Raw genomic sequence first — 26,838 nt, forward strand, 5'->3', positions numbered from 1 at the left:
GATTTCCTCAATTGTAAAACGCTAAGTCCGGTGAGTTATCACATGACACGAAGCAACCAATCATCGGCTTGCTTCATAGAAATGCCCACTCATCACTTTTGACTAGAAACAACTCGTTCATAAAACCCACAAAGATTGGAAATATTTCTTTCCATTGTGGAACCGGACAGAATGAAGCCATTTTTCTTTTCAGCCCTTTTTTTTATGATTCTTCAGTCCGTTGAGCAAAGCCAAACAATTTTCTTGTGACGCTTACCAGTGAAGTGTCAAAACATTTACAAAAGATATAAGAAAAAAAAAAAAAAAAAACGATAATTTCATTTTCGTTTTAACCCCCCCCCCTTTTAATATGAAGTCTTATTACTTTTGTGTATATCATGCTAACAAATTGATCATTCGTTGTGATTTACTTGCAACGTCTTTTCCTATTTATTGGTTTGTTCTGTTATGATTCACAACTCGCATTTAACAGATTTAATGCACTTTCCTTCTCAACCATTATCGTCTCTTCTGCTTGTGATTCGCGTGGATTTATTTATTGTCTTTTTTCCATACATTTGTTTTATGGCATATCAACCATTGTGGGAATATTTAATATTGAAACACAATAACTTTAGTAATGTTCACCTTACACAGGCTTAGATCTGATGATCTCAGAGGAATGTTAAATGTGAATAGTATAGAGCAGGGTTTCCCAAGCTTTTTGCGCCATCTTTGCTCATAGAATAGACTGCTAGCACCCTCTTCGCTCCTAGAATGGATTGCTAGCACCCCCCTTGGCTTCTAGAATAGACTGCTAGCACCCCCCCCTTGGCTTCTAAAATAGATTGCTAGCCCCCCCCTGGCTTCTAGAATAGACTGCTAACCTCCCATTTGGCTTCTAGAATAGACTGCTAACACCCTCTTGGCTTCTGAAATAGACTGCTAGCAGCCCCTACTCCATAAACACATGTTAGCCTTTTTTCAAAGTGAAAACAACAATATTATAAACAAAATATTGTTCAGCCCTAAAATAGGCATATTGACACTTGAACGTAAGGAACTACTATTTGCAACCATGTTTACAGGGAACCATGTAAGAAGATGAACAAGATGTTGGTTTACATTACATTTAAACTTCTGCATGCCAGTACAGTCAAGGAAACAGGAAACGAGAGAATTCAAAAGTCTAACAATCCAAGTAAACAAACTATTAGAATAGAAGGCTTTCTGACATCTAAGGACTTCTACAGTGAAGGAGTGGGATTTTGTTGCTAAACAGGTTTGTCAGGAATATGTACATCGAGGGGGCACAAGTGCTATGAGTTCAACAGAGTACATTCCATTAAAATACTTGTAAAACCGATAAAGGGATGAGACAAGGGTCGAAGCTTGGTTTTGGAACGTCTGGACGTTGATGTAATTCGGTAAAGCTGTATTTCAATCCATATCCTTAACACCAATGGTTTGATCGACTAGAGGTGCTACTTTCCAAATGAATGACTGCCTTCAACGACATTAACTATTAAAATTTCAATACGATTAAAGTTTTTCAATATTTTATTTTTGGATTTTAGTTGATTGCAGAAATATTTCTTTAGAAACCTCATAAAAAAAAAAAAACGATTCAATAAAAATGTAAATGAATCCAAAATTACATTCCTTATTAAATAACATAATGGTTCTTCCTTGATCTTCTGAGAAGTTACCTTCAAACGAAATAAAGTTAAAGTTTGTATTTCGATTCTTCAAAATACTGTTCTCGTCTTGAGTGTTATTTTCACTATGTTTCAGTTGATGTAAATTCTGAACGTCTTTAGGTGTATTTTGTCAAACCCTGGCATCTGCACAAAATTTGAAATTTATTTAATCCATGGAAATAGTATATTCTCGTTCCATTAGCCATGACTGGGCTAAAGTCTTAAGTAATCTGTAATTGTATTTTTGAGTGTTGCCCGAACTGAGGATTGAACCTTCAAACTCCAGAAGAGTGTAACTTGCAACTGAATTCAACTGAGTACTTTATCCACTACACTATACTTGCTATAATGCAACTCAAGATGAGAGCAGTAGACCAAATAATCTGAATAATCAATCCTCATCTCAAAAATTCAAAAACATAATGTTAAAGTTGTCTGCTTATTTTTCTCAGACATTTTGTCTCAGTTTTCTATTGATTATTAATCATGTATGATTTTTACAGCAAAGGATTTAGAAAGAAAAAGATAGATAAAAGATCATCAAACATTTCTTCTTCCCATTCAAGTTTCTTCATAGAAACTTATAATACAAGATTTTTTTTTTCATCTATAGTTCCAAAGGTTTTTTTCAACTTTTATTCATACAAAACAAGGTATATTACCACTAAAGCATAAGGTAGGGTCTTAATTTATAGGATAGAGGGTGGGGAGAAAACGTGGGTGTTTAGTTGAGCAGTAAGGTGTTTGTTCACATTACATTTAAATTTTTGCATGTTTGTATGATCAAAGAAACAAGAACTGAAAGGGAATTCCAAAGGTAGACAGTCTGAGAAAAGAAGTTCTGAGAATAAAAAATCTTCGCATCTAGTGATCTCTACAGTGAAGAGGTGAAATTTAGCCACTAGTTATATGGCACACTAGGTTAAATTGACATTTTGTGGAAAATTCGGATGTCATGAATTATATCAAATGCTTCATATTTCATTAGACCAGAACAAATCATTTCTAAAGTAAAATTTCCCAAGGGACGTTTTTTTTGTTTATTTTAAGCAAATAACAATAGAAATGGAGTTATAGATGCTATTTTTGTGCTAAGTTCAAATTATTTATAAGCAAATTTTGCAGATTGACATAAAAGAACTTAATACTGCTCAGATTTGAAAAATCATATGGTTTAGTATGTTTTTTTTTTGTTTTTTTTTAGTAATTTTGACTAGAATATAGAAAATTTGAGCAAAATGCATGAAAAAATATCCTTTTTTTCTCTTTTGATAAATTTACCTTAAATTTGCAAAATAAATTTTATTTTCAATGAATTAAAACATATTTAAAAGAAAAATATTAAATCTCTTTCAAGAATGCTTGTAAATCATAATTTGATAATGATAATATATTGAATGTTTTGAGGTAAAAAAAAAAATTAAGAAATGCTGTGATAGTAATTTTGTTTAGAAAAAGGGCATAAAATAAGAAGGCATGTTTTTTTAAGTCACTCAAGTTTAAACAAGCTTAACTTTTAAAACTTTTGAGCCAGAGACCTAATTTTTGTGGCATTTAATCACAAATTTTGTCTTCTCAGCAGTAAAACCATCTGCCATAAGTATCCCGAGACCAGTTTTGTACTATTTTTCACCTTTTGTCTCACCGTGGATAGATCAAGGGGTATTTATGCTCAGAAGTTTTAAGTGCAGTATTTTCATTGGAGCACATTCTATGGAAATACTCATAAAATAAGTGCATGGATGCAACATTGCGGCAAATCTTAAGGTTAGATCAAATATAAAAATACTGGTTCTTGTCCAATCACCAAAGTTAAGCAACACTTGATCTGGTTAGTACCAAAAGTGAAAAGTTAAATAAATAAAAAAAATTAACCTTCAAGTTAGTTTTAAAAATAGCTGTCTCTTGCAAAAGTTTTTAATTCCTGACTAAGAGCTGGGCAATTGATTGTGAAAAATCTTACTTCAATTTCAATACCTAGATGGGTGATTGATTTTAGATCCCCAGACCTCGGATGTATAAATAGATACCAGAAAAGCTGGGGGGTAAAATCAGCAACAGATTAGCATCCTGCCATCGTTAGGAAGTGGTTACATGTTGTCCATTTGATTGAATGCGGTTAATTCACATGAAAAAAAAAGAGTCAATAAAATTATGGAAACATGTTCGTACATCACTTATAAATTCATAAGGTTTTAAAACAAGACGAATATTTTCCCCGGAATTAATTGTATGAGTTGCAAATTATAAATATAAAAATATCACATTTCACAAGATGAATATTCATATAAATATTTGTACATCAAACATTTTCTATTCGGCAATTCAAAATGGATTTTCAACAAGGACATTTTGCATGGCCATGTAATCGATAGTCTAAACAATGGACTCCATTGAAATGGTAAAAACTAAAATCTTCGTAAGAAATCTGTCACTAATTACAATTTATAAACATATATATATTTATTTATTTACAAAAATTTGATTTTAAAAGAGGACAAAGATTTTTTTCCAGTCAAGATTCAGTGAATTGTTTTTTGTTTTTTTTTAATACTTTTTTAATGAATAAATTTAAAGACAATGATTTTTAAAATACAATTAATACATGATGAAAAATGTCCTAACCAAACAAAAATAAGTGAGTATTTTGACATTATCTGTTGGGTTTTGTCATAAGAGGAATACATGTAACTGGTGAAGGCCACTGGCTATATATATATATATATATATATATATATATATATATATATATATATATATATAGTCTTATTTGTAGTATTCCGAATTTTACTGGGTTTATATAATTCAGTAATCGTTCTTACACTAATAAATTTTAAGCCAAAAAGAGATAACTTAAACTGTAAGCTACAAAATTATATTCCATAATTAAGCATTCATATATTGTTTTAACAAAAACCAAGACTTCAAAGAATTGGTTGATAGCAACAAATAGTGTATTTCATCGTTAGTTACAATTGTTTCAAGACTATTCGGACGAACCCAAACATTATGCCGTTTGAAGATTTTCACAAGAACAGCCTTTCTTCAGATTTATTGAATAAAAGCACTTTAGCAATAAAACATTATGGAAACCATTTTCCTTATAAGGAAAAGAAACAAGAGAAAATATTTTACCTATATCGCATCCTTGCAAAGTATTTTTTTTTCAAAATGTGTTCAATAATATATATTTTATTGGTGGTCATAATACATACATATGGAGTCATTGCCAGGAACTGTAACTCTGCCATAACTGGTGAATCGTCTAGGATGTAACTCTAGTGGTCATCTTTTTTAAAGATTTGGATATTTAGGAGGAAAGAGGTCATTTTTTTTTCATAACTAAACCAACAGATTTGATCTTATTCTTTGCCTACACAGCTGCGATGTTTTGATAAAATTGTTCTTGTGAGTTGATAATCCAGTTTATGCACAAGAAAAGTAAGCCAACAGAGACGAATGCAATCCCAGATATGGAGAAAATATAAATGGATCGCAAAGTTATTAAGGTTATGCAGAAATTTTGTTATCTTGGTAATATCATTGGAGCACAGAGAGGAGCAGGTGCTAACATGATAGCTATAATCAGGAGTGGATGGAGTAAGTTCAGAGTAGTTTTGCCATTACTAACCCGACAAGCAGCAAAGTCCCACCCCTACATGGTAGAGATCCCTCTACTCTAATAATACTCTTCTCCAGAATTGCTAGACTTTGGAATTCCCTTCCGGGTTCCTGCTTCCCCAACTGTACTGACATGCAGAAGTGTAATGCAAATAAACATCTAGCTGCTCAACTCCCTACATAGTATCTCTGCAACTTATGTCCCTGATAGTAGCCCCCTACTTCAAAGTGGCACTGTGCCCTGTTTGGGGTGAAAATGTAATAATAAAACAAACAAAAAAAGAAAACAGCAAAGTGTAATCACTGTAAACCAAGGGAAGAGTCTATCAGGCATATGTATGTAAGGTAATGTATGGAAGTGAAACTTGGCTGGTAAGGGTTGAGGACATGCGTTGCATGGAGAGAAATAATATGAGAATGATATGATGAATGTGTAACATGAGTCTTAAAGACAGGCTCAGATGTGATGAACTCAGAAAAAATTTAAATCTGGACAGTATAAGGAGATGCACGCAGAACAGGAGACTTTGATGGTATGGCCACATTGAACGAATGGATGAGAGTTCCTGGATTAGTAGTTGTAGAATAATTGAGACAGCAAGGTCAGCCCACAGGGGAAGGTCACGAAAAACATGGGAACTGTGATAAAGATAAATTTAAAAGAAAGGTAGATAATAAAGACCTGGCCAGAGATGTGTTAGCTTGGAATTCAATTTGTAAAAGCTGTCCAACTCATGCCAATGTGTAAAATAGATGATGACGAAGCTATAAAAAAAAAACTATTTTTTTTCACTGTGTGTAGATGTGCGTACATGTGTATTATTACGGTTAGAATCTTTTTGATTCCTCCTGTAGTTTCCCCACAGAACAGAGCCTCATATGTACTTTTAGTAGCAGGTAGTTGAGTTTTGTTCTTACATTTTTGGGGGAGTTTTTTTTTTTTTCTTTTTCTTTTTCACAGGGTGGGTTTGCCAACTTGCCGTCGATTACGCATCCTTTACCTTTGAGATTACTATTTTTTCTGTTCATATCAACATTTCTTTTTTTTTTTTTTTTTTTTTAGCTCAACTACCATTTTTACGTCACTAAAGGGTTCCAATTGCACAGTTATTCAGTTCTTTGGTTGAACTAAGTAAATCTGTGGTTTTTATTTTATTTATTTTTTTTTTACAAAAGGTTAAACGTATATATAACGAGAGAAAGAGATAAAACGTTTATCTTTATAAAACGTGCATTGATATATTTATTAATATAATGTGATATAACACACACTAGAGGGATCAGTAATTGTGGATCCTTACAGACTTGCCATTATTAGGGATCTGTAGTAGCAAATTTCATTTTATAAAGACATTAAGGGGGAAATTTTTCCATAATTTCGTAAATTATGGTAATTTTTATTCATTTATTTTTTTTTTTTTTTCATTTTTAGTCTTGTGAATTTTTTTTTTTTTTTCGTCGTTATATTTCATAAGAAAATGGTGATAAAATGTGCTATAATTATTAAAATAAAAAAAAATGACACCTACAGAAACAGCAACTATCCGCAACATAAATGATGTTTATATCTCTCCTCTTCCAATTTCTACATGAACACTATTGCTCTATCCTTCTATTTCCAATTTAGCAGTACTCCCCCAATCCTAGACTTTATCAGGTTTGCCAGTTTCTTAGAAAAACTTTCTTACATTTTTTAGCAGCAAATCGATGACTTCCTCTTTTGTTTGCTCGTTTCTTTTAGTTTTTACGTTAAAGTTTTTTCTTATTTTGTTTCGTGTCTTAGAGGACAAATATTTGTAAAATTAAAAAAGTAAAAGCTTTAAAAACCTACATGATGTTTACATATGTTTATATAAAAAATCCTCAGCAAAATCACAAAACCACTGATTTATCAAGTTTTGAAATGATTTTCAAAACTTGATTCCTTAAAAAGAAAAGACAAAGCACCAATGCATCTACAATTTTTTTTTTTTTTTCTATTAGTCGCCATTTGTTGAACAAGAGGTTGGCAGGCCTGTTACAGGTTCTAATCCAAATTATTAACCCGCCACCCCTTTCATCTTATTTATAGATGATCAAGAGTTATCTCCCATTTTTAGAATAGAATATATTGATGAAAAATGCTCTGAAGAAGCCACACTAATTAAAAAATGATTTGCATTTGTTTCATTGTAATTGATGGATTATTCTGTCAGTGAATTGTACTGTTCAGATCACTCTAACATAATCATGTTAACTCTAATTAGACTATCCAAAAATAAGGTTAAATCCTATTGATAAAGCACCGAACTGTTCATTGTACTCTTTCAAATTTTTACTGCAAGGTTGTTGATATGAAAAGTCATTACTGTAAAAGATACTCGAAATTCTACTAATGAGGTTGTCTCTTCTTGAATTGGTTGATTCTCTCTTTCTTCTTCCACTTTTGTTCCTCTCCCAGAATAGCCAAAAGTACTTGTACAGATTTTGGCAAATTCTGTTGACCATATCATGCATTAATGCCATCTTCCCCTTTGTAAAGAGTGCAAGTAAATTGGTTTTTCTTAAATTTCCAAACTATTAATGCATTACTAAAATTGGTATTATTCCTTTTTTTTTCTTTTATTATGATTTTCAGCAGTCTTCTTTTTTTTCTATTGAGAGGGGTCCTCTTCAAATTTATTGTTTTCTTTTCAAAATCACGTAATTAATTGCACTTCTTTTCCAGTCTTCAATCTTAAGATTGTTCACCTGGAAGCAAAAGCTGAGTCATTTTTTAGTATCTCTAATAGAGACTCATTTTGTTATGCTTAAGTTTGAAATAAAATTTCTGTTGGTCTGTCATACATAAGTTTGAAGTAGAATTTTTAGATGTGTTGACATATTTTTACCAACTAACAGCAGAATCTCACCTCTTCATTGTAGGGATCCCTAAATACCAGAAGATTTTCTAGTCTTGATAGTTTCTTTCTTTGGACTCCTTAGCTCTGAAATTCTGACAGTACCAATCTGAAGAAATTCAAATGCAATGTGAACAAATATCTTTATTTAGCATTTATACTGAAAATCAACCAATGTCATGATAAGAAAGCGTATTAGTCATTTTGGCAAGACATTGCTTGTGTTTCTCTACTCTATCTCTATATCCAGGTAAGTGCTTGGCTAAGATCTAATCACTAGTCACTCCTCTAAAACATTCACAGCAAGAACTCATCTAGTTACCACCATTACAAACAACTTTCTTTTATGAGCTTACATCAAACAAAATTTTAATGAACAGTTTTTTTGTTTTTTTTTTCAATAGCTACCCATTTGTGGAGTACATTACGGCAGAACTACTTCCCTGCTGACTATGACATCTTCAAATCCAATGCCAACAAATACTTGTTGAACTGTCATCTTAAACATAACCAAATTCTGACCATTCCACCAATCGTTTTCAATCCTCTCAATTGACAATCTCATTAACGCTCATCCTCAAGTTGTTTTTGGCCTTGGTAAATGGTGATCTAATAATGAAATATGAAATAATATGAAAAAGAAAGCAAACAAAAAAAACAATGTTCATTGGATTGGTGTGTATTGGATTATTATGGAAGTACATTATATATAATGCGCTTATTTGGTACAAAACTTTATTTATACAAACATTTTTTGGTTACAATTTTTGCAGATATGTTTCAGTTATAGCTGGATTTTCAGCTCTAACTGGAATATGCCTGAACATTTGTAGCCGAAAATGTTTTATAAATAAAACCAATATCAAAATGGGGTACCAGTCCAGAATTCAACGTAATTAAAAAAAGAAAAAAGATAAAAATCTTTATGATGTATGTACCCATCACTGAACAAAAATGTAATATTCCAAAAATCATGTAATTTTTTTTTTTTAAACTAAAAAAAAATCCAATTTTCTGATGAAGCAAGGTGTGTCTTGATTTGCAATATTTAAATCAAAACTACCGAGATTTAAAAATCTACTTTAAAATTACTATGATATTCTATTAATCGCTAAAAATTGTTAAAAAAAAAACAAAAAAAAAAAACGATTTTCTATATAAAAAAATCTACTTGATTTTTTTTTCTTTTCTTCACCACTTGGACATAATGGGCTAATATTTAGGATCATCCCTATTAAAAATTAATGAGATGTTGGTTTACGTTACATTTGGACTTCTGCATATCAATACAGTTAGGGAAGCAGATAGCAGGAAGGGAATTCCAAGGTCTCGCTGTTCGAGGGAAGAAACTATTAGAGTAGAAAGCTTTCTGGCATTTAGGGACCTCAACAGGGGTGAGATTTTGTTGATAAACAGGTTTGTTGGGGATATGTACTTTGAGGGGGCACAAGTACCATGAGTTCATCAGAGCACCATTGCATTAAAATATTTGTAAAACAGGCACAAAGATGCAACATTGCAACGATGGGACAGAGGTTGGAGCTTAGTTGACAAAGTGGGGCCTATAAGATTGAAAACTTCTTTTGATCTTATTCAAGAGGGGGAGGCCAGATAAAGTTATATGATTTTTAGAATATGACATTTTCGTTCCATAGTAAATACATATATCAAAGGTTCTTCTCTATTTTCGGTTGTTATTTTTAAATTAGGTTGAATTCTAAATAATTGGTTTACCAAAAAAATATACAGTGCCATTTATCATTGAGCACTTTTATATAAACACGGTAAGCATTTGCTGAATTATACCGGTAGACATAAACTGAGCTAAATTATTATTATTTATTTTTTTTTTTATTCACAAGGAGTGTTTACACTGGCCATCATCAAAGATTTCTTTTTGAAAACAACCTGTAGTGTTCCCTGGAGTCTGAGTGACAACAAATCTCCCCAGATTTCTAGTATTCTCCACCTAACCTTTGCAAATGAATATATGTTATCGCAACATCTGTTTACCATTAATTTTGAGTTGGCAGCGATCATTAGTGTTCACTGGAATTTGGATGGCAATAAGCCTCTGCAAGGTCCCAATTTTCTTTGCACTCATCTAATGGAAGTCTGGTTATTGCTTTCTTTCATTATCATTATTATTATTATTATTATTATTATTATTATTATTATTATTATTATTATTATTATTGGAGTAGTCACATTAGCCATCATCAAAGATTTCTCTTTGTGAACAACTTGTGGCATTCTCTGAAGTTTGAGTGACAACAAGGCTCCGCAGATTTCCAGTACTCTCCCCCTCTTTTGATAGCCTTTGCACATGAATTTACGTTAGCGCAACAATCGCTTACCATTGATTCCTCATTGTCACTGACTATTGGTGTTCACTCGAATTTGGATGACAATAAGACTCCCCAAGGTCCCAGAGGTAATCTCCAAAAATACCGTTAGGGCTTACAACATGGCCGCCAGAAGAGTCACGTGCACGTGACTCTTCTGGCGGCCATGTTGTAAGCCCTAACGGTATTTTTGGAGATTACCGTCCCAGACTTCTTTGCACTCATCCAGCGGAGGTCTGGTTAGTGCTCTCTTTCTCCTCGGTCTTTGCATCCTCTTTGATCTTGACTTATATGGTGTGGCGCCTGTTTATAAGGACACACGAAAAAAGGGGGGGAGCAGGGGGTTATTATTATTATTATTATTATTATTATTATTATTATTATTATAATAAAAAAAAATAGATTGCTAGACTAGGCAAGTAACAGAAATGACAGGTACATTTTCGGTTCATTAGTGTTTTTTTTTACAAAGAAGTGAGAAGGAAACTAGAAGATAAATATCAGTAATAACAAGAAGATGAAGAAAAGGATGAAGGGGGCAGAGAAACAAAGTTAATTGAATGTGATTGCTGAGTTGATGAATGGCGAAAAGAAATAAAGTATAAAGTTAAGATGAAAAGCTTTAATCAGCGATGATCATTTGCCGTTTGATGATGATTGGTTATCCACTGAGTAGCCGATTGGGAGAGCCATTAACTGTTGCCCTCATAGTTTAAAGTACATTTATTGGATAAAAAAAAAAGCAAACAAAAAAAGAAACAGTAAATAGAAGTAAGCCTAGAAAGTAGCAGGAAAGATAATGCAACCACTGAATGTTAATTTTATATATATATATATATATATATATATATATATATATATATATATATATATATATATATATATATTATACTAAATCTGAACTAATCTACGTTTATTTTCCTCTGGCTTTTTCCTGTATATATTTTTACCACACAAAATACATGCTAAAATATTCTTCAGTTTTGGGATTGAGTTCTGTTTGAAAAACTCTCCATTTTAATTGTTCTAATTAGCTGTGTATTGGAAATAACATCAAATTACCCATCTCTTACTTACTGTCTATCATTTTCATTATATCTATGTGATTGTTATGCCCCCCCCCCGCACATATTTTTAAAGATTTCATACAGAAATTGCTGTATCCTTTACGGACACAACATCCCATCCCATATCTCTCTCTCTCTCTCTCTCTCTCTCTCTCTCTCTTATATATATATATATATATATATATATATATATATATATATATTTATATATATATATATATTTATATATATATATATTTATATTCTTTTTTACTTTCTCCAATCTCCGAATAATTCGTTTTGTGTTTTTTTTTTCAAAAGTATTTAGATCAGATCCATATGTTCGTTTAGCGAGCCTTTTCGATCGGGATACTTCCAGCATCCTCAGGCATATTATTTCTTAAAATTACGTTATAAAAATTACGATTTTAATTTTATATATGCATATATATATATAATTTGTCACGGTCATATGGTGGCTAATTAAGAATTAGGTGGGCGCGAAGAAATAATATGCCTAAGGATGCTTGCTGGAAGTATTCCGATCGAAAGGGCTCGCTAAACGAACATATTGATCTGATCTAAATAATTTTGAAAAAAACACTAAAAGAAATGTGTGTGTGTGTGTGTGTGTGTGTGTGTGTGTGTGTGTGTGTGTGTGTGTGTGTGTGTGTGTGTGTGTGTTCCCTATTTTGGATTGAGCATATTGGGGAGTGAAATAGCAAACTGCCACTAGCGTATAAGCAATGCTCTTTGTGTAAAAAAAATAGAGCTTAGGCGTTTGGACAATGTTTCATCATTGTAATTTCATATACACATCTTAACAGCAGCCAAATAAATAGCGTAATGGTTAAAAGTGCCAACTATTGCCTAGACAGTCGAGTTTCAATCCTGGCTTGAGATATTTGCTAGTCTAGCATCACTGAAGAGCTGTGATACAGCAAAACAATCTATCTGTGGATGACACATATATTAAAGTTGAATAAGATATGACAAAGTGTAGAGATGATTAATGTAATAAATGAAAAACATTCCAATCCATTTAGAAAAAAGATATTACTAAATGTTTTCACTTTGGAGTAGATTTAATGCATGGACATTCTCTGTTCAAAGTGCTCAATAACATGAGTAGAACAGATATAATAAAAAGTATTAGTATTATATATCACTTACATCGACATGTCTCAGTTTCATCCCTATGGTCTTTTCAAAGAAGTGGGTTTTTTTTTCTGTTCTAAACTAGTTATATTCATTTATGTTATTGTTTGTATGTATCATACGGATTTGTTCACTCGGGTCAGGTTGGGCCGACTTCTTTCCTGGCTTGCATTACATTACAAATCATGGCGGCTTATGCATGGCGGTTTTGAGCAAATTACGCGATATAGTTAACTAATTGTGATTTCATCATTGAAGGCCAGCCATCTGTGAACATGAGAGGTCAGCTAAGTCCTCCTTCATGGTTGTGGTTCAGATCCTTAGATGCACTTGCTGATTTGAGACAAGGTGATACTTTTTTTTTTTTTTTTTAGAAAACGCTCCAGACACGGCATGAAGGCACTTAATGTAAAGAGGTAGGAAAAAAAAAACCCCAATAGATATCTATTTCAAGGCCAAAAGCTGGCAAGCAATAAAAATGTTAGATGGATAGATTCTGACCCAGAAAACAGCAATTCTTCCCCCTTTGTCGTAAACATCGCTCATGGAATGTGAGGACTAAAGGACAAAATGAGGGAAGCGAGAGTTATGAGTAGGGCTATGGCAATAAAATATTCTTTTCATTGTTTTGATTCTCGAGTATATATCTGACACAGTTAATCAATTAAGAACCACGTCACTCTATCTAAAACCAGATATGATATTAACTGATATATACTTGAGAGTCAAAATAATGAAAAGAATATTCTCTTATCATAGTCCTAGTTATGAGGCTACAGAAGCAAGAGATTTTGTATTAATCATTGCTAATCGCATAGCTTTTGTATTCAGTACAGTTTGTGTACTTGCAAAATCGAACGTTCCCACTATATTCATTACCCATCTCTCTTGGCTCGCAACATTCAACTCGTACCTTATTGACCAGCAATAAATATTGATAATGTGTTATTTATAACGAGTATGAATCATCATTTGCTGCAAAATCTGATAGGATTTCAACCAATTTAGCAAGTCCTGCAATTCTTATTACTTACTCAACCATACCATTCTGCAGAGTTTTTTTGTTTTTTGATATTAGAAAAATGACTTTATTTGATACAAATGTCCACCAAAAATATTGAGAACTAGTTTTTCTTTTTCTCGTCTTTATTTCTTCTCCTTTTGTTTTTCCAGCATCATATTTCTCTCTCTTCTGCAAACCCCAATTTCTTTTTATTTTTCACTCTCTCTCTCTCTCTCTCTCTCTCTCTCTCTCTCTCTCTCTCTCTCTCTCCCGTTAACTTTCCCATGTTTTATTATTGAACTCTGACAAATAAAAAAAAAAAATATTCCAAAAAAAATTAATAAAATCCCGGACAAATAAAATCGAATGTTCTTTGGCGTAGATTTCCTAGGGATTTAGTATCAATCGCTTCACAAATAAATGGTAAATTTTCCCAAAACGTCACCCAGAGAATATCATTACAGTGTGTGTGTTCCTCTTGGGTCATTCCACTTTTATTTATTTTTTTCACTATTGTCTTTATCTCTTTATGTTTATGTACTTTTCTATTCTTCCTCTTTCGTTTTTTTTTTCTCTCTTTCTTTTCTTGTAGTCTTTGTTTTTCATTTTTCCGTCTTTTCTATTTTCTTCTTTTTTTTCCTTATCCTCTCACTGTGTTTGTGTTCATATGTGCATTTTTTGTAATTATGTTGTTTTTCTGGAAATGGGGCATCCTATCGGATGCCAAAGGTTCATCTACTGTCTCGGACATTGCAATTAACATATCTTTTTAAGATTCTAACTATACCTTTAAGTGCAATTGCTTGAATCTCTCTTGCATTTGGTTCAACCAGTATATTTGCCAAGTATTTTTTTAAATTATTTTTAATTTTCTTCCTTTGAAGATTGTAATACTGGGTAAGAGGCAGCCAAACTAGATGCCAATTTTGACCTGTTTTTTATTGAAACCAACCGAGAGCTCTTTTTAGTATCCTCGCTGTTCCTTTAAGTGCAATTGTTTGGATCTCTTTTGCACTTGGTTCACCAGGAATATTAGTTAGGTAGGACTTCGGGTTCTTCTTCGTAAGCCCTGTGGCGCCTATAATAACTGGTATGATTGATATCTCTCTTAGATTCCAGTTTCTTTTCATATCATATATGAGACCTTGATATTTGGTCTGTTTCTCCCGTTCAGATCTGTTCAGATCTCCATCATTAGGGACACTCACTTCAAACAAGGTTGCCACTCTCTCTCTCCTATAATTAATGAAATGGTGGAGATCTTCCTAAAATTCCAATTTCTTTTCATGTCATGCATAAGGTCTTGTTTATTTTTGTTATCTTTTAACTAGAAAACTAGTCTCAGTCTTTTCTAAGAATATTATTATGGCATGTATTCCTCAAAATTATCCGATTTATTCCCTCCTTCCTTTGTTCCAGCTCGTTTGACTCGTTGGCCCAGTGGTCTCCATCAATTCATTGTTTCAGTACCTCATTCTAATACAGCTTCCTATTCCAGTAGCTTCTTTCCACCTTCCTGCTCACTGTTTTGCTTCTATCTACGACTTTGGTCTTTCCAAGACTAAAGTCAATAGGCACCTTCTGTCTTTGCAAAAATCATCTTTCATTTTTCTTAGCTCCTTACATGAAGTGGCTTCATGTCTTGTCTCAAACGATTTCCATTAAAAAAAAAACATAGCTGGAAAGCAGGCTATACAATGTAAATACTTGTCATTCTTTTCTTTTTGTTATTATGACATCAATTACAACTTTTACATTTACAATATTTAATTCTGATTCAACAATTAATTAACCTTAATACTTTGTTTCATCAATTGTATAGCATATCGAACACAATACTTATCATAAATGATTCTTTGTATATGATTTACTAGCTGGCAGCTCGGCATTGCCCGGTTGTACAATACGCTTAAACATGATATTTTAATTTATGCAGATTGTATATATATTATTATAGAATCAATTCTCTATTTATTATTATATATTATGAGGAATAATTTGCCCAGTGGATTAATTCGGGGAAAAAAAAAAAAAAAAAATGATAATGTCATTCATCAAATTCTGTCTGTTTGTTTACAATATCACGTCAGCTGATGATGAGGGCTTGACGATGAATGCCCTGGAAAAGTCACTTCTGATTAATGCTTAGTTTTCAAATATGCAAACAAAGAAATGATTTGCAGCAATTTTAAATGGCACCTCTTCTTCTTTTATCGTAAATTGAACTCATTGATAAGAAAAAATTAAAATAAAATGGAGATGTACACCCGGGCTTGAACAGGGGATCATTTGATCTGTAATCAAATGCTCTACCATTAAGCTATGTCGGTAGATTATAATAAATCTGTTTTTTTTTTTGTTTTGTTTTTTTGTTTGTTTTTTTTTTTAGAGAAATGATATGCTGACTTTTTATTATGTCCCTTGCTGGTGTAATGTAAAATATTCCTCTATAAAAATTATTCTTCTTTATCTATGAGAGTGAGAAGATATTTTTAAGATCGGATTTTTCTGTACCAAACATATCTAAGAACACTGCCAGACATATAAATTAGCTTTGTGTGAAATTTGCAAAAGAAGAATTAAGGAATAATGTGCTCATAATAGTTTCAGTAGGATTTAAATTCAGCTGATTTCATAGTTTGCGATGGTATTTATTAAAAGGAATACATTTTTGACGAAGATAAAACAAAATGCTTTTTTGGCCATCATCATTGCTGCAATTTAAAAAAAATGTCAGAGACGACTTTTCCCCATTACGGTTACAAAAAAAAATGTCATTTATTCATCAAAAAAAATTTTTTTTTTTTTTTTTCGAATTCTAAACCACACACCATCATCATTACTTACAAATTGACGTGTTCTGTTTGTTTTTTGTTATTTTCATTTTCAAAAATATGATATGAACCTCTCTAAGATCGGATCAACTGTAGGTGGTTGAAAAATGATTTCAAATAAAAATTTCATTTTAACAGCCAACTTTTTTTGGTATTGTTAATGAAATAAGCGATTACAGCAAGTACTCTGACAAAAATGTATTTAATTTACATTCTAATAAGACAAGATATTTACATTTGGGTTTGGGGAGTCGGGGTAGGTCACTAACTTTTTTGTCATGAAATAACATTCATTTATAAAATTTATCAAAAATCAAATTATTATTATTGTCTGTTAATAAAAATTTGATTTGAAATCTTTTTGTTTATTTTTAAGATTTATTTATTTTTTTTATTTTTTTTTACAAAGAAAAGAAAAATATATACATTTCTTAAAGGAAATTTGTCTTTTTCTCCAACCATTGCTTTTATTTCCTCTTTTTTTTTTTTTTTTTGTCACCCGACAAGGTAATTTCTGTCTGCCTTTCTCTGGGCCAAAATTCATCCCACATCAATCTAATGACGCACTACACCTCATCCTCTGGAAAATAATTGCACATTTAATTTAATTTGTTTCTTATAAATCAAGATCTATTGTTCGCACACTCACTGGATGCAAATGTTACACATTATGTTTATGAAATTTTACCTCATTTTGACCTATCTTCTATTAAAAAAAAAAATGGCAATTGTCTGTATGTGTGTGTGTGTGTGTGTGTGTGTGTGTGTGTGTGTGTGTGTATACAGCTGAAAAAAAAAAACCAAACAAAACTATAAAAAAAACATGGCTCATCAATAGAGCTATGACAACAGCATATTCTTTTCATTGTTTTAACTCCCGAGTATATATCTGATACAGTTAGACACAATCAATGAACCGAGGATCACATCACTCTACATAAAAACATGTAAGATATCAATAGATATTTACCTGAGAATCAAAACAAGGAAAAGAATATGCTCTTATCATAGCCCTACTCATTACCATGGAAATGTTATTTTTTATCTACAATATGTATACGCCATCTTTGATTCTGAACAATCTGTTATATAAAGGGGAGTTGTCTATATGTATGATTGTATATCCAGCTAAAAGTAGAAGGTACAAAACAAAGACCTGCAAAGTTGGTATATATTTGACTGGCATTGCCCTGGATAAATAATTTCTAAAATGTAGAAAAATTTACTGATTCTCAGGGGTTCAACTGAGCCAGATTTCTCCAGGGGAAGTCGGTTTTTAATGTTATTATGTACTAGTTTGGAAATAAAATACTGACTCATTCCTAAATGAGTCTATTATATAATGGAGGTGTGTGTGTGTGTGTGTGTGTGTGTGTGTCCCCAGCCAGAGAGTAATGGGCTGAGCAGTTGAAAGAGGGGATTGGAGAACAGAAGGATAAAATGCGGGAGGGGGTAAAGAGAGTAATATAAAGAGACACATGAGAGACGGTACAACGATGGAAGTTATAATAGAAGTATATTACACTTTTTTCACGGACAATGTCGGGTAATCATGTTAGTTATATATTGAAAACATTATTAACGGTTCATCACCATGGAAATGTAATTCTATGTCTACAGTCATTATGTTTATATTTGTAAGCTGCATCTCTAATCCTGAACAATTCTTTATTATATAAAGTGCAAATGTCTGCATGTATGTCTGTGTATATATCCAGCTAAAACTCTAAAACTAAAAAACACTCACAAAGTTTGTATTTTCTTGATCGGCATTGTCCTGGATGAATAATATGGAAAATTTTGAAAAATATTCATTCTTTGCATAGATTTGATCAGTGGAGAGGAGCTGTTTGTATGAACTAAAGGGAAATAACTTTTTTTTTTTTTCAAGGAGTTATTTCCAATATGCCAACTACTTCCTCAATCTATAAAAGTGCATGTATGTATGTCCAGATAGAAGAATAGGCTGGGCTAAGAAAAAGGAAGAAGGAAAACCGGGAGGGGGGCTCCGGATAATGCCAGGTAGCCCTGCTAGTCTTATATAAAAGATAAGGGAACTTATCAAGTTAGTGATTAATAACAGTAAGTGTATATGGGTTTTGTTTGTGTGATTTTAAAACTAAATTCAAGAGAAACAAAACGCCAATTCCGGTAATTTTAGTTTTATTTGGTGTCAAAGTGCTGTATTGGATTTTAACCGATTTATCCAATCTCTTCATTTCTAAATAACTTATGCTTATTCTCCTGATTAATTACTGAATCTCAGTAATTCTTCTTGTATATGCATTCCATCTACAATTCCCATCTTTACAAAATAACACAATTCAATTATTCGCTTTTGTTTATTTTATTGTATCAATGGATTTTTTAAAATTCATCTAATGTTTCTATTTTTATTTGGATATCATCATTTTTTTTTTTTTTTTTTGTGTGTGTGTTGATGTAAAACAAAAACATCCCTACTCTTGTGTCTATCAGTTTGTATGTCTGCGTCTGGCTATTTGTTCTCAACCATCGCCTCTTGAACTATTTTTCCTTCAGAAACAGCATCGGAGCCTCTTCAAGTCCTAAATCCAATAATACATTCAGGTACCAGACTTTGCTTCTACCTGCCTTTCATGTAACACTCTCTCTTTATCATTATCACCTGTCGCTATTCTCACCCACACTAACCCTCTTTCTCTCTCTGTTGCTTTTTATTATCACCCACTTATTCATACACGCCCGCCCCCCTCTCCTATTCATTGTGAGAGAATGGATGGATTTTTCTTCTATTAGAGATAGAAAATATCATCTAAAGTTTCAGCCAGTTATGAGATTATTTGGAAAGGTTTTTCTGTTCTTTGCTCATGATTTTCAGGAATTCCTATTTAAGGTTTGCATAATCGGATAGTATAACATCCAGCACCGACTTTTTAGCATTCCAAAAATTACAATTTTTACTGCTAGAATTAAAAAATGTACCCACCTCTGACTTTTTATTTTAAAGTCTTCCAATATTCAGACTATTTGTTGATTGCTATAGGATTAAAAAAAATCCAATTCTGGTTCCTAGTATTCTAATGAGTTTGACTGATTCCACCCGAAATCTTTGACTTCTCTTTTTACTCTCTTATTCATCTCAAACAAGGCGCTTTGCCTCTGAGACATAAAGGTGTGATTAGAGGCCAGATTTATGGCCGGGGGGGGGGAGAAGGTGTGTAGCAAGATGTTTGTTCACATTTTGGTACTGTTGGGAAAACAGGGACCAGAGATGGAATTCCAAAGGCAAGCAATACCAGGAAAGAAGTCATTAGAGAAAGAAAGCTTTTCAGTATCTCAGGACCAGCACAGTGAGGAGATGGGATTTTTGCTGCTGGTCAGATTGGTTGGGGATAGTTACATTGAGGAGAGGGGGTACGTTCTGTTGAGGTACTTGTAAAACAAGCACAAGGATGCAACATTGCGGTGATAGAACAGGGGCTGAAGCTCGGTAGACAGTGTTGGACCAACTATGTTAGAGCCACTTTTTTGGAACCCTAAGAAGAAGGGACTAGCGGTTGGTGCAGCGGCCCAAATGTGACAGCAATACTCCATGCATGGACAAATGGTGGAGTTATAGAGATATCGGATACTGGCAGATGTTAGAAGTTTTCTAGCCTGGTAGAGGGCGCTCACCTTCTTGGAAATATTTTCATTAGCCTTATTCCCCTTTTCCCCTTACTCATCCATTTCATATTCATCCTTTCCAAATAAATTCGACTACATTTCCATTTCTTAAAATAATCTTCACTTTTCTATATCACTATTACCACCATTTCTATTCAATCTGATCCATTGTTTTTTTACGTGGTGGTGCAATTCCTGTTCTGTATCCATTCCATTTCTCTTGGACTTTTCTTTCTTTCCACTCGGCTTTCAATCTATCTCTGTTGTGCCTGACTTCTTCCATCTCGGATTACATTTTCGGAGTAAATTTGTTGTTGCCATTTTTTTTTTTTTTTTTTTCATCATTTATTTTTTTTTACAGCGATTTATTTGCAACTCCAACTCCAACAAGAATCACACATTCGCCTAGGTCTGTTTCGTTTTATTTGCTTTATTTGTTCCGACGTTGTCAGCATATTAAAACTGTTGTCCTCGTTATGTTATCATCACCATCATCATCACCACAATCATCATCACCCTTTCTCTATATTCATTCGACATTGTCACTCATTTCACATTGTTTTAATCGGCTTGCATGATGTTACACTATCTTTATGATTAATGTCTACCATTAGTGTTGGTCTGTCACTTTCATTTGTTTCTCATCGGGGGGGGGGGGGGGGGAGGTCATCCAAATAATAATAATAATGACTTGGCACTGTTTTCAAAACTCCAAAGATTCCATTTATCAGGTTTTCATTTCGAAATGATTTTCGTGAGTTTTTAAATCATTTGTCTAATCACTTTATGTTCATTCATTTTTTTTTTTTTTTTTTATTTTTTTTTATGACCTGACATGTCACACATTTTGAGCAATGCTTTTGTAAAAAGGAGGAGCTCTGGATTAAGACAAAAATAAAAAATTGCTTATGTCTAGACTGTTTTTTGCCCCTTCCCCTTCACTGAAAAGACAAGAAAGATAAAGTGTAGTAGCAGAGCAGATACTACACTTTGCTCCTAGCTAAAAGGCCATACAATTACGGCAAGTATGACTACAGCTCTGTATCATTCAATGCCAAAAGTGGTTCCTCTGAAGTTAGTGAAATCATACTGGAGTTATTTTTGTTTTTTGTTTGTTTGTTTTTTCTTTTGTTGTTTATAAAATAATTTCCATTTTTAAAACGATGAATTCTGTTGTTTCATGAGACTTTTATGAATTCTTTTTGTTTTCTTCAACTTCAATAATCAAATTATTTTATCATTCATGGTCTTCTCAGAATAATGTCATTTTTAAGAGATGTCATTGTGTGTATTGGTAACGTCGTTCTATATGTGTGTGTGTGTATCTTTGTACATTGATTTGTGTGTCTGTGTAAACTAAAATTTCTCTCTCTCTCTCTCTCTCTCTCTCTCTCTCTCTCTCTCTCTCTCTCTCTCTCTGTATATCTGTGTGTAAATGTTTTGAAATATGTATATACCGCTATATATATAAAATTTCAGAATTGCTTGAATGACCGTTTTTAAGAAGTTGATTTATCTTTAGACACTTAGACACACGCTATTAAATGTGTGTACATGTCTACGTAATGTATCGAATGCATATATGTGTAATATATATATATATAATATACTATATATCTGTGTATATATATATATATATATATATATAATGTATTGAATGCATGTGTGTAATAAATATATATAAATATTAGATATCTGTATGCATATATAGATTGTATATGTAATGTATTGAATGCATATATATAAATATATATATATAGTGTTTATGCAATGTATTGAATACATATATATTTATATTATATATATATATATTAATGTCTATGTAATGTATTGAATGTGTGTATATCTATCTTCGATATAATAACATTGTCAAATAAGATATCCACCTGTGAGTTGAAGCATAAATGTAATTGTCCGAATTCAATTTTTATTTTAAACAATTCCATTAATTTAATGATAAAAAATTACCTTAAATAAAATTAATTTAAATTACAAAAGTTTTCAATAAAAAAAGATTATAATTTTATAAAATCAACATGAATTTGTCTTTTAGTTTCTTAAGCTAAAAAAATACCCTTTTTTAATTTTCAAAATATAAGTTTTCACCACTTTTATGTCCGATTACTTAGATTAAAATGAAAATATAATGATACTAAACTTTATGTATAGAATCCTTATTATATGATTTTAATTCTAGAAAATGAATAACATTGATGCTTTAAGCTTAAGATGTCTTAAGAAATGAAAGTTCAGAGTTTCTTCTTTAGTTGGCGTATAATGCCTATGGATTAAATTTCATACAAATCTGAAATTTTTAATCTTCAACTAGTGGGTTGCCCCCTTAAAATTAATGGGGAATATTTATTAAATACTTATTGTTAAAATTTCATATAAATTGGAGGGATCTGAATTTTCAACCTGTCAAACCTATTGGTAAATGTTAGCTCATTAGAGCCATTTGTAACTATAAAAGTCAATTTTTGAGATGCTTGAAGCAAATTGGAGAAAGATTCAGGTCAATTCATTAAATCAAATCAATCCACATCCGCATAAAATCGTGTTCTTAATCAATAAAGTATTTTTGATGAATTTTCAATCACGTATGGCAAGTTAACATTCGGTGGATTATTAAAATATCAATAAATCAATTATTGTCATTTATTTTATTCATAGAATCTTATTTTAGTCTGAAGATCTGTTGCATAACAGTAAAATGGCCGCCATAGTTTAAAACTGAAGAATCATCATTATAATCACTTTACCTATCACAAAACTTTCTGTATTCGGAGATTGTTGGTTTTTATTGAAAATGTACGAGGTAATTTTACACCTGGGGGTCATGACAGCTAAGAGGTGGCACCACTCTCCCAAAAGTTCCCACATTAGTGCCTCATCACTAAATGCAGTTTTGTTTTATACCCAGGACTAGAACTTTCTGGAAGATGTCATCTGGGGAAATCTACACACATGAGTTATGGAGGTTTCCTTTATTCGAAAAACGTTAAAGGTTGCAGCCAGAGCAAAATGTCAGAAAAATTTTTATATAAACATTAAAAATGATTTTATTTTGTTTTTGTTAAATATTATGAAATAAGAAAATCATTTTGATTGAAAATCTATTGATTATTATGCCTGTTATGTTTGAGAAAATCATGCCTTAAATGTGTCAAAATTATTTGAATAAGTCAAATCAAAGCAAGATGGCGTCTGAATTTGACCTAATGTTGTGTTTTTTTTGTTGTTTTTTTTGCTTATTCAGATAATGTTGACACATTTCAAGCATGATTTTCTCAAGTTTACATGCATAATAATAAATGGATTTTGTCGTAAGATTAAACATCGGTAAGCATTGTTAAATATTCATTTTTTGTGATAGGTGTGCCATAAAAATTTAAAGAGTGTTAATAGTATGGCACCGTGCATAAAGGTTAGAAATCACTGCACCAAACAAATGTTCTTTGTTCACAAATCTAAAAATCAGAAAAATCTCAATATTTACACCACTACCCCCTCCCCCAAATTCTTCCTTCATCTCTGTTTACTTTCTTCGTCTTCTGAAAATGATGAAAAAATCATGCTTGTGCCAGCTGGTATTCATTCCTTTCGGAAGGGATGCTTTAAACAGCACTCTGGAGGCTTCTTTGAGTTTTATTCCTTACTTAAAATATTTGAAAAAAAAAAAAATAAATAAACAAGCAAACAATTATTTAGAATCACTTTAAAATCAAAATTACTGTATCTAAACTTAAATTCTGCCAAATCACTCTGATACAATTGAAAAGAAGGCCTTATATCAAGATGAATTATAAGTCATATAAAGTTTTATTGGAACACCAACAGTGGAATTAATTTTGTATTAGTGTGTTTTACAAAAAGATTTTAAGGCTTGTGTTTGCATTGCTCGCTATCAAAAGCAACATTTTACTTTATGACGTAAAAAAATGAAAAATTATAGAAATTTCAAAAACCTGAGAATAGAATTAGTAATGTGGGTTCAGGGCTGGGAGAAGGAATACACAAGAGTCCTCATTCATTGTGAGAATGTTTGTTAGTTTAATAAATGCTGAACATTTCAGTTCTTATTAGAATTCGGTAATAAGAAACAAAAGTACAGAAAATAAAGATAAATCTTTATGATGTACTTATCCGTTATAGAATGAAGATATCATATTCCAAAAGTCATGTAAATTGAACCAGTATCTTTTATTAATTAAGAAAATAATTTTACGATTTTTAGTGATTAATAAATTTTGGTAGCCATTGTTTATAAAGGGGAGACAACTCAATTTGACATATCCAAATCAAACTCAATCTTATAATGGCTACAATTTACTCTTAAAATTACTAAAAATCGTTAAAAAACGATTTTCTATATTAAAAAAATACTTCATCATTGTATATGATTTTTGGAATATGATATCTTTGTTTCATGATGACTGCATACATCATAAAGATTTGTCTGTATTTTTTTTTTAAGTAATTCTAAATAAGTGCCAAAATTTCATTAAAATTTAGATAATTTTCCTAGTTCTAGTGATTAAAAATATTGGTTTCAGCCTTGTAGCATAGATGTTTCTAAAAAAAAAAAATGTAGACTGTGAGAGGGAGGAAAGGTATGAGTCACTGACCCCGATATGCAAAGAAAAATTCCCAAATGAATATAAGTTGTGATAAAAGCACATTTTTCAACTTTGCAAAAAATGTCTTTCCTCATTTCCTTACACCTGCGACAATTAGTATGTTAACTTCCTCCTTGATAAACTAGGATGCACATGTGGTTGGCTTATAATTATTTTGACATGTAAATCGCTTGTCTGTGCATTGTTTTACATCAATAATTTAAGGATTATTCAATTATTTATCTGTTTATTATATGAAGTATTTTTTTATATAAAAGTGTTAAACTTGACTGTATAATTACACTCTCATACCTAATATACATTTCAATGATCTTCATTGCATCAACATATTTGTCTGAACAAACCAAACTCCATTAGCTACCAAAAACAATAAAAAAAAAAAACAAACTTGTCCACATTGCATCTCACTTATGTTAAATATCATTATGAAACAATATTCTGTATTTTAGTATGAAGCACTGCTCTGTTGTAAAACCAAAAGTATATCTGATATAATCCTACACTTGTCAGCCTATTCTAAATATCCCATGATCCTTCACTGGTTCACATTTCAAATATCCCATGATCCTTCACTGGTTCACGTTTCAAATATCCCATGATCCTTCACTGGTTCACGTTTCAAATATCCCATGATCCTTCACTGGTTCACATTTCAAATATCCCATGATCCTTCACTGGTTCACATTTCAAATATCCCATGATCCTTCACTGGTTCACATTTTAAATATCCCATGATCCTTCACTGGTTTACATGAGGTGCATGATCTTATTGATGCTTATTATAGAATCAGCAAGTAAGCAAATTTCAAATTTTGTCAAATCTGATTTGTTCATTCAATGCACTAACATCCTTGTTAAAGACATGAACCCATTCACCTCCCTCCCCCGTTCCCTTAACAAAAATTCACCTCCAATGAATTGTTTTACAATGGCCATCTACCACTGAATAGTTTATGAAAGAAGGTATGACCCAACTGTTCCACATGGCACGATATTTCACTCCTGTGCACATTCCAAATCGCCCATGTCTTTTCATTTGTATACCATCCTTCATGAGTAATCCATGATTATTCGCTCTCATGTGCCCATTTCAAAATAACTGATTTTTTATGATTGCATTTGCAGGCATTCCCTTTACAATGATTTCTACTTCCAACCTTCGTCATATGAAAATACGGATCTGTCCAAAAGTGATGGGTGAGTCCTTAGGACGTTGCAATTCACTGTTAAACCCTTAGCCCACTACTCTATTTTTAGATTCTAATGAATTCCACTTAAACTATTACCTTTGTTCCACTTGTTATCCAACCCTTAGCATCGCCTGCTAATTAACCAAATCTCCAGTTTTGCAGCTTTTTTTTCTCTTTCTTAGTCTGTAGATTATTGAGCGCATTTTGTTCCTCCAATTGTTGCACATCTATTGCTTGAATCGTTCCAAAGACGATCACTCAGCTTTCAAAAAGAATTCTGATTTTCAATTCTTCTTCATCTAGATATGATCAAATTCTAATGACCCTATTTCTTTGTGCTGTTTGTATACATAACATTCATAACACGCACTCACATAATCATATGTATATATATATATATATATATATATATATATATATGTATGTATATATATATATATGTATATATATATATATATATATATAGCTGTTATTTCATTTGTTTTTGTTTTTTGCGACATGAATTCAATTATTTAAACGAAGTGCATTTTTACCTAAATGCAAATTGGGAATAATTTTCCTTTTAACCAATTTGGTACCCCCAAATAGGGAATGGCATATATATATATTGTTTTTAAAATATAATTATCCACTGACACATGTTCCGTTGTTTAGCAAGATTCAAAATCGAGACCTCATGGTAAGAAGGCTAAACTCTTACCATTATTTATATATATATATACGCACACACATGCACAATAATTAGTTATTTTCTTTATAAAACCGTTATCTACATGCAAAACATGTGTTCATAGA

General features: G+C 31.9%; 1 protein-coding gene across 38 annotated transcripts in view; it reads left to right on the plus strand.

Moving 5' to 3' along the window:
• LOC145241300 (neuron navigator 2-like) overlaps window positions 1-26,838 on the plus strand; it is a 1,908,016-nt gene that overhangs the window by 1,392,235 nt on the left and 488,943 nt on the right. For 34 of the 38 annotated variants that reach the window (XM_080104060.1, XM_080104067.1, XM_080104051.1 and 31 more), the window contains one exon: window positions 25,979-26,050. The exons of the other annotated variants lie outside the window; for them this stretch is intronic. In XM_080104060.1, coding sequence (XP_079960186.1) covers window positions 25,979-26,050 — 72 coding nt within the window. The remainder of the gene's footprint in view (window positions 1-25,978; window positions 26,051-26,838) is intronic. 38 annotated transcript variants of the gene reach the window in all.

The sequence above is a fragment of the Euprymna scolopes genome, chromosome 20 (genome assembly GCF_053919585.1).
Source record: "Euprymna scolopes isolate OS-2025 chromosome 20, ASM5391958v1, whole genome shotgun sequence".
Taxonomy (NCBI): domain Eukaryota; kingdom Metazoa; phylum Mollusca; class Cephalopoda; order Sepiida; family Sepiolidae; genus Euprymna; species Euprymna scolopes.